At 38.3% G+C, this 17,866-nt stretch overlaps 1 protein-coding gene across 1 annotated transcript in view; it reads left to right on the top strand.

Annotated features, from left to right (window-relative positions):
• The first annotated feature begins 2,863 nt into the window (after positions 1-2,863).
• Sdhaf3 (succinate dehydrogenase complex assembly factor 3) overlaps positions 2,864-17,866 on the top strand; it is a 102,679-nt gene continuing 87,676 nt past the window's right edge. Inside the window, exon 1 of the mRNA XM_004862724.3 lies at positions 2,864-3,090. Within this exon, the coding sequence (XP_004862781.2) occupies positions 2,917-3,090 (174 nt within the window). The 5' untranslated portion in view covers positions 2,864-2,916. The remainder of the gene's footprint in view (positions 3,091-17,866) is intronic.

Here is a 17,866-nt window from a genome sequence, read left to right as displayed (position 1 = left end):
CCTCTCTGTCTCCAATCTCATCTATTACTGTTGTAGAGCAAAATGCTTTAATATTATTGGCAAGTAAGACTTATTTTCCACATTTTAATGTAAAGACTAGGGTATTATAAACACAAAGTAATAATTCAGTATCTTTCATGAATGTGGTCCCTTTCTTCTTCTTCCAATTCATTTTTTTGTGTTCACCTTTTCTTTTTTTTTCTTTTACCTGAAAATTATCTCTCTGCTTGTCAAAAACCCTCTCTGGCTGCCTCTTCCATCTGAGAGGTGGTCCATGCAAGTACCACTTCAAATGGTGTAACTGATGCATTGATTTTCCTTAGGAGTATAGATGTTACTCTGTGTGTCTTGAACAGGTTAGGCAATATTCTGCATACAATTTTGAAGGTGTTTCCTAATTTTTTCTTAAATAGAAGTCTTTCCAAGCAGTTTGAATGAATATGTGTCTTCTTTAACATCATAAATATTTGAAGGAAACTGGGAGGAGTAATGATTATCAATGAACTATGTTGGTGATGGATACTGAGGCTTACCTTATCTGGCTCATTTGACAAATGAGAAAATCCAAGCACACAGTAGTTAAGTGACCCAATTTGTAACGGGGGAAAAGTAACACACAGAGAAAACATGAAACAAAGGCTTGCATGAAATCTGGACTGATGGCCAGGAATTCAACTCAGATCTAGTTTTCAGCTCATGGCTATTTGATCACAAGGAGAAAAGTAAAATGGAAGGTCAGAGAAACAGAATGCTTTTTTCTCAAAATGTATTTCACTGTTCAGTCTATTATAAAAAAATTGTTTTTCTGTCATTATTTTCATTATTATTGCTTCATTCCTCTTCTCAAGGTCTAACCATACCACCATGTCTTGGATTATTTCTGGCCTATTATCTCCAATTCTGAGCATTGATTTCACAGTGCTTTGTGGACCTTTTCTCTTTCCTTTAGGCTGAATTAATTCTTTTATTAATTTTTGGCAGAATGTTTTTTCCACATTTTTATAAGAGCTTCAGCTCTGAACAAAGTATTTATTATATATATACTTTAACCCCAAAGGAAATCAGAAAGAAAAGTAAACTGGAACAAAAAACTAATTTTCAGTTTATAGAGATATTAACAAATGAAGTATGGTTAGAAAAATTTCCTGAAATAAAATAACCACATTGCCCTTCAATTCTTGACATCACTGTGGTTTGTCACAATATCAAATAAAGGGCTGGGGATTTAGCTCAGAGGTTCCCCTGCCTGCCTCACAAGCGCAAAGTCCCAAGTTCGATCCCCGGTACAAACAAAACAAAATAAAACAAAACAACCTCCCCCATATCAAATTAAACTCATTAAGAAAATGTTTTGTAAAAAAAATGTTTCATATTCTTTTAAACATGTATTTTCCTTAAAGTTAGGCAAAAGGAAAAACTATTCAAAGAAATAAATATTGGATTGCTTACTTTTTGTAAGGTAGTGTAGTAGGCTCTGAAAAGTATAATAAAATGAGTAAATCTCTATGGGGTATGTGTCTCTTGAATTTCAAAAGTCTTTGCACCGACAGAAGTCTGGGGTTTGTGAGAGAATTACACAAGTTTTTGTACTTTTGTCTTTTGCCCATCAGCAAGACTGTCAGGCACTTGACACCATTAATGAACTTCAACATTAATTCAACAAACATTTACCATATGGTTATTACGGGTCACTGATAACTTCAGTGGGGAACCTCCATCTCCTATTCTTGTGTCTTTGGAATTTATATTCTAGTAGAGGAGAAACCGAAAATAAGTAATTAAGTAAAATATTGTACATAATTACTATAGAGAAAAAGGCCCTCAGTTGGGAGTGGGACCTTTGCAGAGATGAACTAAGAGCTACAGGTCAGTGTGGGTGGAACTGGTCCAGTACGGAAATAGCAGAGAAAATTTAGAACTTTAAAGGTTAGGAAGATTTTGGCTTTTACTCTGATGTCACTAGAGGATTTTGTTGAGCAGAGGAATAACATGATCTGATTTAGTTTAGGTGGATCATGACCAAAGTCAATCACTTGCAGAAGCAGGAACACAGATATGGGAACTCACTCTATTGATTTTGGTAGAGTATATGACGAAAAATGGTCCATTTCTGCATGTTTTGTGGGTGGAGCCCGAAGAAATGGCTGAAGGACTGAATGTGAGATGAATAAGAGGATAAGGTGGACAGAAGTTACACTTTCAGTGTAACTTTTGCAAAAGGTGGTACTTTCTGAATTTATCAATTCCTCGTTTTTAATCTCTCACTGGTCAGAATCTTTAGGAGGGTGGCCCTGGAACCAGTACATTTACAAGTCGTCCCAATGCTTCCACTGCAACCGTGACCTGGGCTTAGAAAGCCTGCCAGCTCAGGGCTCACTAGCGTTGGTTCCACGGAGAAGCCCACGCTTTCATCGTATAAACTCGCAGCACAGCAAAGGGCGTGGGCTGTTGGTTGAGAGGAATCACACTCTGATAACTCGCACAAGAAGAAAGGAATACTCTTCAGTTTCCTCAACTGAATTGGATTAACCATGTCAGGCTTTTTGGAGGAGTCCGACTTTGACGAATTCTTTCTCAGGTCTTTAGTAGGAAGAAAAGGGACAAAGATGAATGGAAAAAATGAGAGGTAACAAGGGACACACGCCAGACCTGTGGTTCACCACCTCTCCCCACACTACCACAGCCCAAAGAAATCGATGCATGGAACTCGAACAACTTCACGAAGGCCGCGCCTCTAACAGAAAGACCCGCCCATTTTCGATCCGTAACAAAGCTCTGGTTTCCAGAGGGTTATGATTCTAGGGAGGACCAAACCGGATGAAGGTCGCGCGCTTTCCGGTTCTCCCTTGGAGACTTCTCTGAAGGGGTGGAGACGCGTCGAAGCGCAGGCGCAGTTGGCAATCCACGCGCAGCTCAATGCTGGTGAAACATGTTTCGCGTGTCCGGGCTTTGTATAGGCGCATTTTGCAGCTACACCGGCTTCTGCCGGTGCATCTTAAAGCCCTGGGAGACCAGTATGTGAAGGACGAATTTAGGAGACATAAGACTGTTGGTTCTGAGGAGGCCCAGCGTTTCTTGCAGGAATGGGAGGCAAGTGACGCTCCCTTTCTTTCTGCCCTAGACCTTTGAGGTTCTTAGTGTTGTCCCGGTTTGTGTCTTTTAGAGACTGCCTATCCTGCTGGTTCCCACTACCTCCTACAGACTCAAAAAGACCGGCAGTTCCGTTTGATTTAAACATGTAAAGCTGTTTGGAGAATACTTTGCAACGTTACATCCTAAACCACGTCCTCCAGTTTCTTCAGTAGGGGCCTCGCTGGAGCAGATCCCAGTTTCATTAGAGGCGCCAATTTAGTTAAGCTTTGTGAGTTCCTGCAGATGCCAGACGCTGCAGAGGGGAGGGTGACAGAACACGGAGTTGACCAAGTTCACCGTCAAGGGCTCAGAGCTCGCCAGCTTTTCCCCCTTCTATTGCCATTGGACGTAGCAAATGGCTATTAATAGATTAATGGTTCTCTCATAACTTAATTTCTAGACTTTGAGGCCTGTTTCCGTGATTTATTATTGTTGTTTTAATCTCAGGCCCTTGGCCATTTTCTCACTCAACCAGTACAGAAATCAGATAACACAAAAAGGCTGTGTTGGCAGTCACAAACTGAAAGAAAAATTCCTGGTTTGAATTCAGCCAGGTAAAGCTTGGTTTCTTTAGTGTCTCAAGTGACTTGACTGTTATATCACCCAGAACCATTGCGCTGTCTTAAGGAGACACCTGAATTAAAGAGTAGTTCTTTGACTTCTTTTTTTTTGAGTGGAGGATAAAAGCTACTCAGAGTATTTCATGGGCCTGAAGGTCCTGCAGGATTACCTCTTCTAATTTGTATATATAAAGAAATGAATGGAATTTGAAATTAGAGGACGTTTTCAGTATGACTTAAAAGCCTGAAGCTGGTTGGTATGAAAATAGAGGTAAGCAGTTCTTCAGCCTGAAAAATTGCTGGCTGGAAATGACTGAAGTCTGCTTTCAATCATTCAGGTTATGTTAGGGTAAACAGAACGTTTGCATTGAAATCCAGACTTTGTGATTGTAGAGTCATTGAAGTTTTAAAGAGGACATGTAGAACAATGGTGAAATTTAGAACTTTGCTAAAAAAAAAAAATCACAGCATATTACATGTAATTTGTTTGCCCCAACCCAGGGAAGTGTAATCTTTTTAATTGTGGACCACAAAATTGCAGACTTCTCCCTTCCTTCTAACTGAGAATTTGGAACCCAGGGAGCTCTGAGTCATAGCCTCAGCCCTTTTTATTTTGAGACAGGGTCTTGCTAAGGTTTCCAGGCAAGCTTGAAACTTGTAATCCTCCTGCTTCAGCTGCATCAGTAGCTGGGATTACATGGGTATTACCAGGTATCTTGCTTCTAAAAAGTAGCTAGCTATACCTTACTGGATTCAGGGTTGCTCACCTCTCCTTCCAGAGTTGGATTCGAGGTTTTTCTCTTGAACAAAGAGCTGAATGAAATGAGCAAAAAGCAGTGGCAAAGTTTATTTGAGAAAGTAAAAGTGAAGAGTGAGAAAGTAAATGACTCTGCAGACCAAGCTTGGGCCGAGTAAAGAAAAGAAGAGGGCAAGAGCAAAGATAAAGGTACACACTGGATCTAGGAAATAGCATGGGCTATCATGGAAAGGTAGGGCAGCAAAGTCTTCATGGTGTTGATGTGTCCTTTTATGCTATCTAAATCTGGAGGAACCCCACAAAAAACTTTACATATAGGTCCTAAGAGGCAGTGCTGGGATCCTACACCTCAGGCTGATGTCGAGTGTAGGCCATCGTATTGAAAACCTGCTGGAATTCTTTGGGAATTGTTTTGTGCATGTGTCTGGGATCTTGTAGTTATCAGGTCACACCTACTTCCCCAGCCAGCTTTTGCCACACCCTAATTGCCTATCTCATTTCCCCCTGAGAGACACAAAGCCCTATAATTCTTTATGGAGTGCTGAGGGAGTGGAGATCTCTGTCTTCTATACCATCTTCAAGCTGGAAGGGGGTATAGGCTCTACCTATTGGGGATCATATGCTGTCCAACTGTGTTGGGCTGCTGTGGCTCACTGGTGGATTGAAGAAAGGAAAATCTGTCAGGAAACTATGAGAAAAGAGTTAATAATCATTGATCTTTATTATTAGCCCAAATGTGAGGAACACGTCAGATTTTCATGCTTCCTGTAACAGCAACACAAGAGTCTTGCATTTTGAAGAGAAATCTCACGTCTTCCAGAAGCTTACAGGAGTACCTTTTTAGGAATATATGAGCCTTTTCTTTGGAGACTATATCTCTTCTTAGATAGAAAGTTGAGAGTCTACAGTGTTAGATAATTTCTGAGTTGGGCTACAAACCAGAATATCATCTACTTACTGTACAATAATCCTTTCTTTAAGCTTTATGTTCCTTAACTCTTTCTCTAGTTCCCAAGCAAAAAGGTGAAGACTCTGTCTAAACCCTTGTGGGAGAACTAAGTATATTGCTGCTTTTCTCTTGAAATGGGATTTCTCCATTCAAAGGCAAACAAATTTGAAGTCTAGATGTAGGGGGATGGAGAAAAGTAGATCTTTTAAATCTAAGACTGAAAACCAGTTAGTGTTTCCTGAAATTTGGGAGAGAATTGTATGTGGATCTCCCACTAGATGATGGTTTGGAATGATAGCCTTAATAAGGTGAGGGTCTTATACCATCCAATATTCTCCTGAGGGAGTTACATCAGGGAGAATGGGAGTATTACAAGGGGACTGGCAAGGTTTCAGAAGGCTATATTTGAGCAACTTGTTTATGAGAGGCTGGAGGCTTTTTTGTGCTTTTTCCTTGATGGGATACTGCTTCATTCAGGAAACCAGCTGGGGTCTTTTAGTCTTATAACTACTGGTATAGCAGAATTTACCCTACCAGGTATTCCCTTACACCATGCAGCAGGATCCACTTGGCTAATTTGGTCAAGGATACCTGATGTCCCCCAAAATAAAATCTGTTTTGGCTTTAGCTGAAATTTGAGAGTTCCCCCCAATTTAGTTAATCTTTTCTTAGCAAGGGAGGACACTTCGGGACAATTAGAAACTCATGGTTAAACATTTGGCCTTCAAAGTGACATGTCAGAGCAGGAGTAAAGAATCTCTGCCTAGGGGTCACATCAACTCCAGCTATGACTATAGATCTAGAAAAGAGTTTTCCAGAGAAAGAAGTCAAACCAGAATGAGCTGCCCCTGTATCAATAAGCACTTGAAGTGACTCACTTATGATATCTAAGTTTACCAGGGGTTCCTTGGAGGAGAAGGTGATGTCTGTGGACAAAAGCATTGCAAGTTTCCTTGGGCCTCCTCAGTTGTCAGAGCAGGAAATGAAGGTTTTGGCTAGCCTAGCCCCTCTCTGGGAGTGGGGAGAGTCAGACTTCCAGTGCCATGTGTCAGGCTCATTAGCTGCCTCACATGAGGAGCAGGGCCTAGGTAGAGGCTTGGTGCCCTGTGTCCAGTCTTCTTGCACTTGAAACAGGAACTCTTTCCTTGACTATCTCTGGATTTTTCCTTAGATGATCTGGATGGGCTTGGAGCATTACCAGTTGGAACAGCCATAATCCTAGCCTTTCTCTTTTGTCTCTCCTCTGGGTCCTGATGGTTGAATACAGAAAAGGCAGTGTGCAACAGTTGGGCCTTTGGTGTCTGTGGCACCATCTGAAGTTTTTGTAGTATATGTTGAATATCTGGGACTGATTAACAGATGAAATGATATCTCATTAACCCCTCTCCCTACCTGGAAGAAGGATCTATATTAGTATACTTGTGGAAAGCCTCTATTAATTGGTTACAAAACAAAGCTGGATTTTTTCCTGCACCCTGTAAGACTCCACTCACTTTGTCATAATTAACAGACTTTTTAATGTACCTTTTCATCCCCATGGTAAGAGGATGCACCATACTAGACATCATTTCGAGTTCATCCTGAGTATTATAGTCCCAGTTTGGCTCTGTTGAAGGGAGAATAGCCTCTCTAGGGTGGTTTCTTTTTCTTTTTAAGGCATATTGCTCATCTGCATAGTTTTTAGCCTCTTGTAGGTTTCTGTTTTTCATCTGGGTTGTAACAAGTGGCTGAGATGCATTAGACATTTCACCATGGTAAATCAAAACTAAGGGCCAAAATTTGAAACCCATCTGCAAACTTACTAAGATCTTTTGATAGTTGGCCTTGTCAGTCCTTGCACTGTTGGACATGTGCACCTGAAAAGGGGACTTGCACTTAAGTATTCCCTCTCAGCCCTGGGACTTCCCTTAGGGGCAGGATAGGTTGTGAATTATAGTAAGAAGCACCACTTTGGGTTCTACCTGTGAGGCTTAAAATTGTCTAAGAAGCATGATAAGGGGGCCAAGGAACACTGAGTTCTCTTGGAGTACTAGGCCCTAATGGCATTCCTGAGTCACTTAGAGGGGATGGACTTGATTTACTGCCCTGGAGGTTATAAAGAGGAGGTCAAGGAGACCTCTTAGTATCATCAAACAGATCAGAGAGATCTACATCCGCCTGAGAGGCAACTGACAGGGTCATCCAGAGTATCTTTTTCCTTCTCAGGTGTGACACTCTAAACACCATAGTTCCTGAGCATTTGCTTTTATTAAAAGTCACAAAAGCCTGAACATAAGGTATTCTTATTTCACCTTGTATGTTTTAAGTAAAAATGTAACTGGAGAATAGAATTTAAAGTACCATCTCATACCTACCCATCTTGCCACCTCTCAGTTCATACTGGACCCAAACTCTATTGCAATAGTAGATAAGCTGCTCCTGTTTTAATTTGTGAGGATCAAACCTTTCCCACTCATCAAGAATATGTCCTAGTGGTGATGTTGGTGAAATCCACATGGTTGCAAGATCCAGTAGATTTCCCATTTGCTTGTCTTGGAACCTGTAGAAAGAGACAACAAGGCCTGTGCTCCTTAAGAAGGCATCTCATGCATGAGGAGGAGACCCAAAGTCCATAAGGTACCCCTTGTAAGACTTTACAAAACCTAGATAGATGTCGCTATCTGAGAACTTTAGAGGGATGCTGACATTAAGCACAGAAGACCACAGATGAAACCCCCTCTTGGGAGGGGGCTTTTTGTCTCCATATTTGGACCCATTAGCTCATTAGGGAGAAAGGGGCTGGACCTTCAGTTGGCCTTGCCTAGTCCAAACTACTGTAAAAGAAGAGCAAAACTTCCCCAGGCAAAGTTCCCTTAGCCACCTAGTTGAACCCCTTGATAGTTTAACTCACATTTATTCTGAGCTCCTTAATGGCTCAGCTGGTATTTTGAGTCCCTTGATGACTCTACTTAACCGGAATGACTCTACTTAACTAGAAACCATGTGGGAAAACATCTCTTACATTTATTCTGATAGGAAAAGTACTAAGAACTGGGATGGCTGTTTACCTACACTTACAGTTACAGTTAGTTTTCTTTTTTGGGGGGTTACTGGGGATTGAACTCAGGACCTTGTGCTTGTGACGCAGGCAGCGGCACCACTGAGCTAAATCCACAGCCCTACAGTTAGGTTTTTAACTGATAAATGTTGTTCTATTCAGGCATCAAGCAAGGCATATGTCTTTAACTTGTCTGGATTTAAACAGGGAAACACAAGAGGTAGGTAATGATGTCCTTAGGCAGGCTCTTAGACCAGAGAATGCAGTGTTGCCAATGCTTGGTTCTGGCCACAAGTGTTGCGCATTTAAAAATGGACAAGTTTTTCCCTTCCATGCAGGGAAGATCCAGTATGCCAGTTAAAAGAATTCAAAAGGAGGTTCTTCCCTCTTGTTCTTCAAAATCAAAGGCTTAGCTTGTAAGGCCAATTAGAGAAAAAAAAAGATGGAAGTAGTTGACATGAGCCCATGTCTAGCTGCATGATTTTATGCAGGTTGTATAGCCCATTCTGTGTTTACCAGACACAGTGTATAATTTATCTTTGCTTTTGCCCTCTTTTTGTTTACTTGGCCCAAGCTTGCCCTGCAGAGCCAGTTTCCCCCTCACTTTTACTTTCTTGAATAAACTTTGCCACCGCTTTTTACTCGTTTTGTTCAGTTCTTCATGTGAGAGGAGAAGAACTTAGAATCCAACTCCAGAAGAAAGATAAACAGCCTGGTAACGTTTAAATGGCAAGCCACTTTTTAGAAACAAGCTACCTGATAACATGGGTGTATTTTGGTACTGGGCTCAGACTATATTCTTTTATTTTAATTAGTATATGTTTGGGATACATCATAACATTCATTTTGGGGAATTGATACACACACACACACACACACACACACACACACACACACACACACACACATATATATATATATATATATGTATGGTGGAGTAGGGACCAGCAGGGTTTTCCAGGTTCTTATTGTTTTTTTCAATGAATTGGTCCAGACAACTGGTGAATGTGAAAGATTATTGTTTATTTTAGTGCAGAAATAAGAGGAAAGGGAAAAGAAGCACAAAAGACGTGCTTAAAAGGAAAAGCGTGCTTTGAATTGAAAAAGAGAAGCTATGTCCTGCAAGCAGAATGGACCACTGCAAGAATAGGGCAATGGCATTGTCTGCTTCTTGATGGGTCTTTGTTTGGGGTCTAATTTTTTTGTATGCATTGTTTAGATATTCTAGATACTAGTCCTCTATCAGAGGAGTAGCTGGAAAAATTTTTTTCCATCTTGTAGATTGCCTTTTCACTACATTGTTTGTTTCTTTTGCTCTGCAGAAAAGCCTTTTAGTTTGGTAAAATGCTACTTATTGATTCTTGATATTGTTTGTTGTGCAAAAGGGGCTTTGTTCAGGAAGTCCCTGCCTATGCCTATTCCTTCAGGTGTTTTATCTATTTTATCTTCTGTCACATTCAGTGTTTTTGCTTTTATATCTAAGTGTTTGATCCATTTTGATTTGATTGCAGTACAGGATGAGAGGCATGGGCCGGAATTCATTCTTCTTCATGTGGATTGCAGTTTTCCCAGCACCATTTGTTAAAGAGAGTGTCTTTTCTCCAGTGTTTGTTTTTAGTCCTGTGGTGAAAGATCACATAGCTAAAGATGTAAGGGCTATTTCAGTGTCTTCAATTCCTTTGGTCTGCCTATTTTTGTACTGGTACCATGCTGTTTTTATTCATGAAGCTTTGTAGTGTAACTTAAAACCTGGCATTGTAATGCCTCTTGCTTTGCTCTTTTTGCTGAGGATTGTTTTGGCTATTTGGGGTCTTTTATGTTCCATATACATTTTAGGATTTTTTTTCTAGTTCTAGTTCTTTGAAGAATGCGGTTGTTATTTTGATAGGAATTGCATTAAATGTATGTCCTTTTTGGTAGTGTGGCCATTTCAACAATATTGATTCTGCCAGTGCAGAAACAGGAGATGTCTTTTTCCATTTTCTAATGTCTTATTCAATCTCTTTCTTCGGAGAACTATCGTTTTTGTTATAGCGATCTTTCATTTCCTTGAATAAGTGAATTCCTAAGTACTGTATTTAGTTTTCTTCCCTTTCCCCTTCTCTCTCTCTCTCTTCCTCTTCCTTCTTTCCCTCCCTTCCTTCTTTCTCTCTCTTCCTTCCCTCCCTCCCTCCCTCCTTCCTTCCTTCCTTCCTTTCAGATGGTAGCATGAATAGGATTGTTTTCCTTGATTTTGTTCTCCTTAGGTTCAGTATTAGTGTACAGGAATGCTCTTAATTTTGTGTGTTTATTTTGTACATATCTTGCCCCTTTGCTGAATTTGTTTATTAGCTCTAAGAGTCTTCTGGTGGGTTTTTAATTTTTTTTTTGAGTTTTCTCTTTAAAGGATTATAGCATCTACAAATGAAGATAGTTTGATTTTTTTGTTTCCTGTTCATATCCCTTTTATTCATCTTGCCTTATTGCTCTGCTTAAGTTTTGAGTACTATATTGAACAAGAATAGTGAGAGTGGACACCGTCTTTTCCTGATTTTTGAAGGAATGCTTTTCAGTTTTATCCCGTGTAGCATGATGCTGGCTGTGGATTTGTCTTAAGTGACTTTTTATCAGATTGAGATGAGGTCCTTCTATACCTATTTTTGTCAGTGTAGGTTTCATGAATGGATGTTGGATTTTGTCAAACTCATTTTCTGTACCTATTGTGGTCATCATGTGATTTTTATCCTTCTATCTATCTGGTGTATTTCATTCATTGATTTATATATGTTGTGCCATCCTTGCATCCCTGGGAAAAGCTGACTTGATTATGATGTGTGATCCTTTTAATGACTTACTGCATTCTATTTGCAAGTACAGTACCTTGTTGAGAATTTTTGTGTCTGGGTTCATTAAGGATATCAGCCTGTAGTTTTCTTTTTTGTTGAGCTCTTCTCCAATTTTGATATCAGAATAATGCTGGCTTCCAGGAATAAGTTCCCTTTCAATTTTATGGAAGAGTTTCAGAAGTATTGGCATTTTATCTTTTCTGAAGTTCCAGTAATATTCAATGGTGAACCCACTGAATATCTGAGCTTTTCTTAGTTGGTAGAGTTTTTATTACTATTCAGTTCTTTGCCTATTATAGGCCTATTCAGGGTTTTTATATCTTGTTGTTTCATTTTGGTAAGTCATATTTGTCTAGGAATCAATCCATTTCTTCTAGATTTTCCAATTTGTTGGGATGTAAGTTTTTGAAATAATTTCTAATAATCTTGGATTTCAGAGTATCTGTTGTGATTTTGCTTTTGTCATTTCTAATTGCATTGATATGGGTCTTTTCTGTCCCTTTTTTGGGGGTAAATTTGGCTAAGTGCTTATCAGTTGTATTTATTCTTTCAAAGACCCAATTCTTTGCTTCACTGATCCTGTGTATTTTGTTTTTTAGTTTTAATGTCATTGATTTCTTTTCTGATCTTTTAGCTCTGTGCTGGGAAGAAGTAAAACTAGGAGAAGCCCTAAAGTATAAGAACTTGGAATCTTCTTAGGGAAAATGTAGGTAAGAGTAGAAACTTAGTATAAATTGATAATAGGTTAAAAGAGAGAGAAGGTATAAGGAAAAACTGTCAACCTAGGAGGCTTGGTAACAGAAATTTAGTTTTTTTTTTGTTTTAACTCTTTTGAAATAAGTTTAGACTTACAGAAGATTTATGAAGACAGAACAGAGTTCCCATACATCCTATACCTGACTTGCCTGTCTGTTAATATAACCAAGATACTTTTATTAAAACTAAGAAATTAACATTGCTATAATACTATTAACAGCAGGATTTATTCACATTTTTCTATTACTTCCATGAATATTCTTATCCTGTTATAGAATCTAGTCTGAATCCCACATTGCATTTAATTATCTTTTTTCCTTAATCTCTTCTAGTCTGTAACATTTGCTCAGTCTTTTTTACCTTTCATTACTTTTGACACTTTTTCTGAAAAGTTTTAGTCTGGTACATTGTGAAATGTCTCTGAATTTATGTTTGGTGTTTATTTATGATTGAATTGATGTTAGCATTATGGGGAAGAATGCTCTAGGGGTAAAGTTTCCTTAGCACATTATATCAGAGTTGTATGTAATCAATGTGACTTATTAGTGATGATCATTGCGATCACTTGGTTACAGTGATATGTGTCAGGTGTCTTTATTGTTAAGTTAATAACAATAACTGTGGTCTGGAGAAGGTTTGGGTGTGTCCCCCAAAGGTTTGTGTGCTGGAAGCTTGATCCTCAGGGCTTTGAAGAGGTTGTGGAAGCTTTAAGAGGTAGGGCTTAGTGGGAGGTAATTAGCTCATCACCCTTAGGAGAGATTAATGTAGTTCATGTGGAACTTAGCTCAAAAGGTATCACTTAAATACTTAATATCTTTTAGCTTCATTGAATTAACATTGCCATTAACAATACACAAGATTAACTTAGTGATCTGTGAGATCTGTGAGAGTGGGTCATAAAAGTGGTGAGCCTGGCCCCTGAATCTCTCTTGCTTCCTGTCTAGCCATAGGATCTTTTCTTCTGTCATGTACTCCCACTCTGATGCCATCTACCATGTTGTGATGTAGGTAGAAGACACTTACTAGTGCCAAGCCGATGCCAGTGCCATGCTCTTGAACTTCCTAAACTGTGAGCTAAAAACCTCTTTATACATTACTCAGCATTAGATATTTTGTTATAGCAATAGCAAATGGAGTAAGACAGTATTTTTCCTTTGAAAATTAACGCATATGGTGCAGGGACTTTGAGGCCATGCAGATAACCTGTTTTTCCTGAAGCTTTGGCATTCATCAATAGATTTTGCCATGTGTTCCAGGTGATTTCCTAATTCCCTCATTTCTTCTGAATTTATTAAATGGAATGTTTCTGTAGGGAAGAGGTGTTCCATCTTCCCCACTGTTGATCTCTTTTCACCCACTTTTTGGAATAAGAGAATATTCCATGGGGTTGGGACCCTGTAGTTAAAGAATAGGCAGCTGTGGAAAGATAATTTAAACTAGTTGATCGTAGTGTATATCTATATTCATATCTCAGTTTATATCAAGCTACTTGAGAATAACACTGGACTTTTACAAACTTGGCACATATATCTGAATCTTATTAGCTTAATGCTTATGTTTATGTCAAGCTAAATGAGAATAATACTGTTGTGAACTTTTAACTATGCTATGTGGGCTTTGGTCTTGGAGATTCACATACTTTGAAAATTAATTATGAACTTGAATGATTCTGAATTTGTTTTATGTCAATGGGCAAAGTTGAGTATGAGTACTACTTGATGAGAGAAAAGGGGTAGGATTAAGAGTGCTAGAGGCCTAGAATTAAGATTTCTGTAATTCTGTTCATTTGTGATCATAGAAAACAGGCATATGGTAGAGAGAATTCAGCTAGAGAAGTTTCTGTTCATGGACCAATTAGAAGAAAATATTTATTTAACTTTAAGGATAAAACGCATTTACAGAATACATTTTTTGTTATGTAACTTTTAATGTGAAAGCAAGAAAAAAAAAACAAGTTCAGGAAAAGACATTGGGAATCTGTTAGGGAGAGTGGTACGTGTATGTGGTTTATAAAGTGCTCATGATAATCTCACTGTCAAGTCTTTTAGAAGGCAACTATAGGAAAGACAGTTTGGTTGGGTAGATCAGAGTCTCATGACACTTTTAAAATTCTAACTGTGCTTCGTTTTGAAAAGTAGCTGATTTGGGTAATGCATTCATTTTTATTTATTCCATTTACCACTTACATACTTTCTAGAAACTCAAAATAAGTGTTGAAGATTAAGTAGTAAATGGAATTTTTTTTTTTTTTTTTTTTTGGTACTGGGGATCAAACTCAGGTCCGTGCACTTGCTCAGCAGGCGGCGAAACCACTGAGCTAAATCCCCGGCCTAAATGAAATATTTTGGAGAGAATCTGAGGCACAGAGAACAAAAAACAGTATGTACTTAGAAGCTACTGTGAAGATAGCCGTGTATTTGATTTCCTTTTCTTTGCTCCATTTATTTATGTCCTTGACTTCTTGACTGCTTTCTGTTGTTTTCCTAAATATTTTCCTTGCTTTATTGTTATTGTGGGATGTTTATAAATGGAAATTATTTTCTGGAAAAAGGTAAAAAGGGTTAAATATTCTACAAATAGTGTCCATAACTTACTATTCTTAGGCAATGTGGTAGGCATTGAAGGACACAAAAATGAGTGGTAAATACATTTTGCTTTCACAGTGTTCAAAGTTTAGTGGAGTAGAATACACAGTTATACTATTAATTATACAGCCTGTGCTGTGAGAGCAAGGAGGAATGGAGAAGGTGAAGATCAAATACAATGATTGAGCTGAGTCCTGAGCAAGTCAAACTTAGCATGTCAAGAAAAGGAATGTCCAGAAAGAGGAATAGTAGGCAGACACATTGAGATAAGAAACAGGATGACTTTTTACAGGAATTGCATTGATGTAATTGTAATTTAGTAGCATATATGGAAGATGAGGAAGTGATAAAGAGGTGGCAAGATATTCTGCTAAAGATTTTAGTTTTCTTTTTTTTTAGTTCTTTTATTGGTACATTTTAGGTATACAATTCATTTACATTTATCATAGGGTGTTTGTACCTGTACATGATATATCTTGGCTCTTATTTTTTTTCCCCATTACCTGTGCACCCTTCACCCCCTCTGCCCTTCTCTATTTACATAGATTTCATTTCCATTTTTTTTCTTTTCTCATAGTTTTTCCTTTCCCTCTTTTCCTTTCCCCTTCCCCTCCCTTCACTCCTTCGTCTTTGGACCTTTTTTCCTATTTCAAATTATCAATTATTCATTTTAATCATTTTAACCCTTGTTTATACTATCAGTTTCTCATACTTGTGAAACTATTTGGTATTTACACACATGTGTCCTATTTATTTCACTTAAGAGTATGGCCTCGATATACATATATATGACTCTAGTTTTTCGTTCTTTATGGCTAAGTAGTACTGCATTTTATAAAAAAAACCCCACATTTTCTTTATCCAATTTCCAGTTGATGAGCACTTGGGCTGCTTCCAAGCTTTAGCTATTACAAACTGTGCCACTATGAACATGGGTGCACATATATCACGGTGGTATGATTCTTTTAATTCTTTTGAGAAGATACCGAGCAGGGGAATAGCTGGGTCAAATGGAACCTCTAGTCCTAGTTCTTTGAGGTATCTCCATACTGACTTCCACAGTGGTTGCACCAGTCTGCACTCCCACCAGCAATGGAGAAGGGTTGCTTTCTCCCCACACCCCCGCCAGCATTTGTTATTTATTGATTTCTTGATAGCAGCCATTCTTTCTGGGATGAGGTGGAATCTCAGTGTTGTTTTCATCTGCATCTCTCGAATGACCAGTGATGTTGAACATTTTTTCATATATTTGTTTGCTGCTTTTACTTCCTTATCTGAGAAATGTCTGTTCATTTCAGATGCCCATTTTTGAATTGGGTTTTTGAATTTGGGGGGGGGTCTGATTTTTTTCAATTCTTTATATATTCTAATAGTAGTCTTTTATCTGAGGTACAGCTGCTAAAAATTTTTTTCCCATATTGTAGGTTGTCTGTTAGCTCTGTTGGTGGTTTCTTTTGCAGTGCAGAAGCTTTTTAATAAGATGAGATCCCAGTTGTTGATTCTTTCTGCTAGTTCCCGTGCTGCTGAGGTTTTGTTCATGAAGTCTTTTCCTATGCTAATGTCTTCAAGAGTTCTACCTAACTTATCTTCCAGCAAGTTTAGTTTTTCTGTCTTAATATTTAGATATTTAATTCACTTTGATCTTAGTTTAGTGCATGGTGATAGGTATGGGTCTAGTTTCAATATTTGGCAGGTTGAAATCCAGTTTTTCCATCACCATTTGTTAAATAGGATATCTTTCCTCCAATGATGGTGGTTGGCTCCTTTGTCAAAGATGAGGTGGCTGAGTATGTCTGGAGTTGTTTCTGCATCTTCTAATCTATTCCACTGAGCCTCAGGTCTGTTCCTTTGCCAGTACCATGCTGATTTTTATCACAGTAGCTATGTAGTATAGTTTCAAGTTGGGGATTGTGATCCCCCAGCCATGTCTCTGTTGCTTAGAATTGCTTTAGCTATTCTAGGTCTCTTATGGTTCCAAATGAAATTTTGGATTGTTTTCTCTAGTTCTGTGAAGTATATTGTTGGAATTTCAATTGGCATTGCATTGGATCTATATAGTAGTTTTGGAAGTATGGCCATTTTCACTATATTGGTTCTTCCTACCCAGGAGCAAGGGATGTCTTTCCATTTTCTTGTATCATGTTTGATCTCTTTTTTCATAGTGCTGTAGTTTTCAGTGTAGAGGTCTTTTGCTTCCTTTGTTAGATTGATTCCTAGATATTTAATTTTTTTGGATGCTATTGTAAAAGGAATTGTTTCCCTAATTTCTCTCTCAGTGAGTCTGTTATTTGTGTACAAGAAGGGTATTGTATTTTGAGTGTTGACCTTGTATCCAGCTACTCTACTGAATCTGTTAATTAAGTCTAGAAGTCTTTTGGCGGAGTTTTTTTTGGCTTCTATGTAAAGTATGATGTCGTCAACAAATAATGACAGTTTAACTTCTTCTTTTCCTATCTTTATTACTTTTATTTCTTTCTCTTTTCTAATTGCTGTAGCTAATCTTTCCAGAGCTATATTGAACAGGAGTGGTGATAGTGGGCATTCTAATCTTGTTCCTGATTTTAGTGTGAAAGTTTTCAGTTTTTGACCATTTAATATGATGTTGGCTGTTGGTTTTTCATAGATAGCCTTAATCAGGTTAAGATAAAGACCTTCTATTCCAGTTTTCTGTAGAGTTTTTATCATGAATGGGTGCTGGATTTTGTTGAATGCTTTTTCTGCATCTATTGAGATGATCATATGGTTTTTGTCCTTGACTCTGTTAATATGATGTATTACATTTATTGATTTATGAATGTTGAACCATCCTTGCATCCCTGGGATAAATCCAACTTGGTCAGGGTGTATGATTTTCTTGATGACCCTCTGTATTCTGTTTTCCAGTATCTTGTTGAGGATTTTTGCATCTATGTTCATCAGGGAGATTGGCCTGTAGTTCTCTTTTTGGGTTGGGTCTTTCCCTGGTTTTGGAATCAAAGTAACACTTGCTTCCTGGAATGAATTTGGAAGTATTGCTGCCCTTTCAATTTCCTTGATGAATTTAAAGAGTAATGGTGTTAGTTCTTCTTTAAATGTCTTGTAAAATTCAGCAGTGAATCCATCTGGACCTGGGCTTTTCTTTGTTGGTAAATATTTTATTACGTTTACAATTTCACTCATTGTAATTGGGGTGTTTAGAATTTCTATATCTTCTTCATTTAACTTTGGCAATTCGTATGTATCTAGGAATCTGCCCATTTCTTCTGTGTTTTCCATTTTATTCGAG

Source organism: Heterocephalus glaber, unplaced genomic scaffold (genome assembly GCF_053883595.1).
Source record: "Heterocephalus glaber isolate CG9 unplaced genomic scaffold, H.glaber_assembly_v1.0 deba00000546, whole genome shotgun sequence".
NCBI lineage: Eukaryota > Metazoa > Chordata > Mammalia > Rodentia > Bathyergidae > Heterocephalus > Heterocephalus glaber.
The sequence above is the reverse complement of the archived record's forward strand: the minus strand, read 5'-3'. Positions and strand labels throughout refer to the sequence as shown.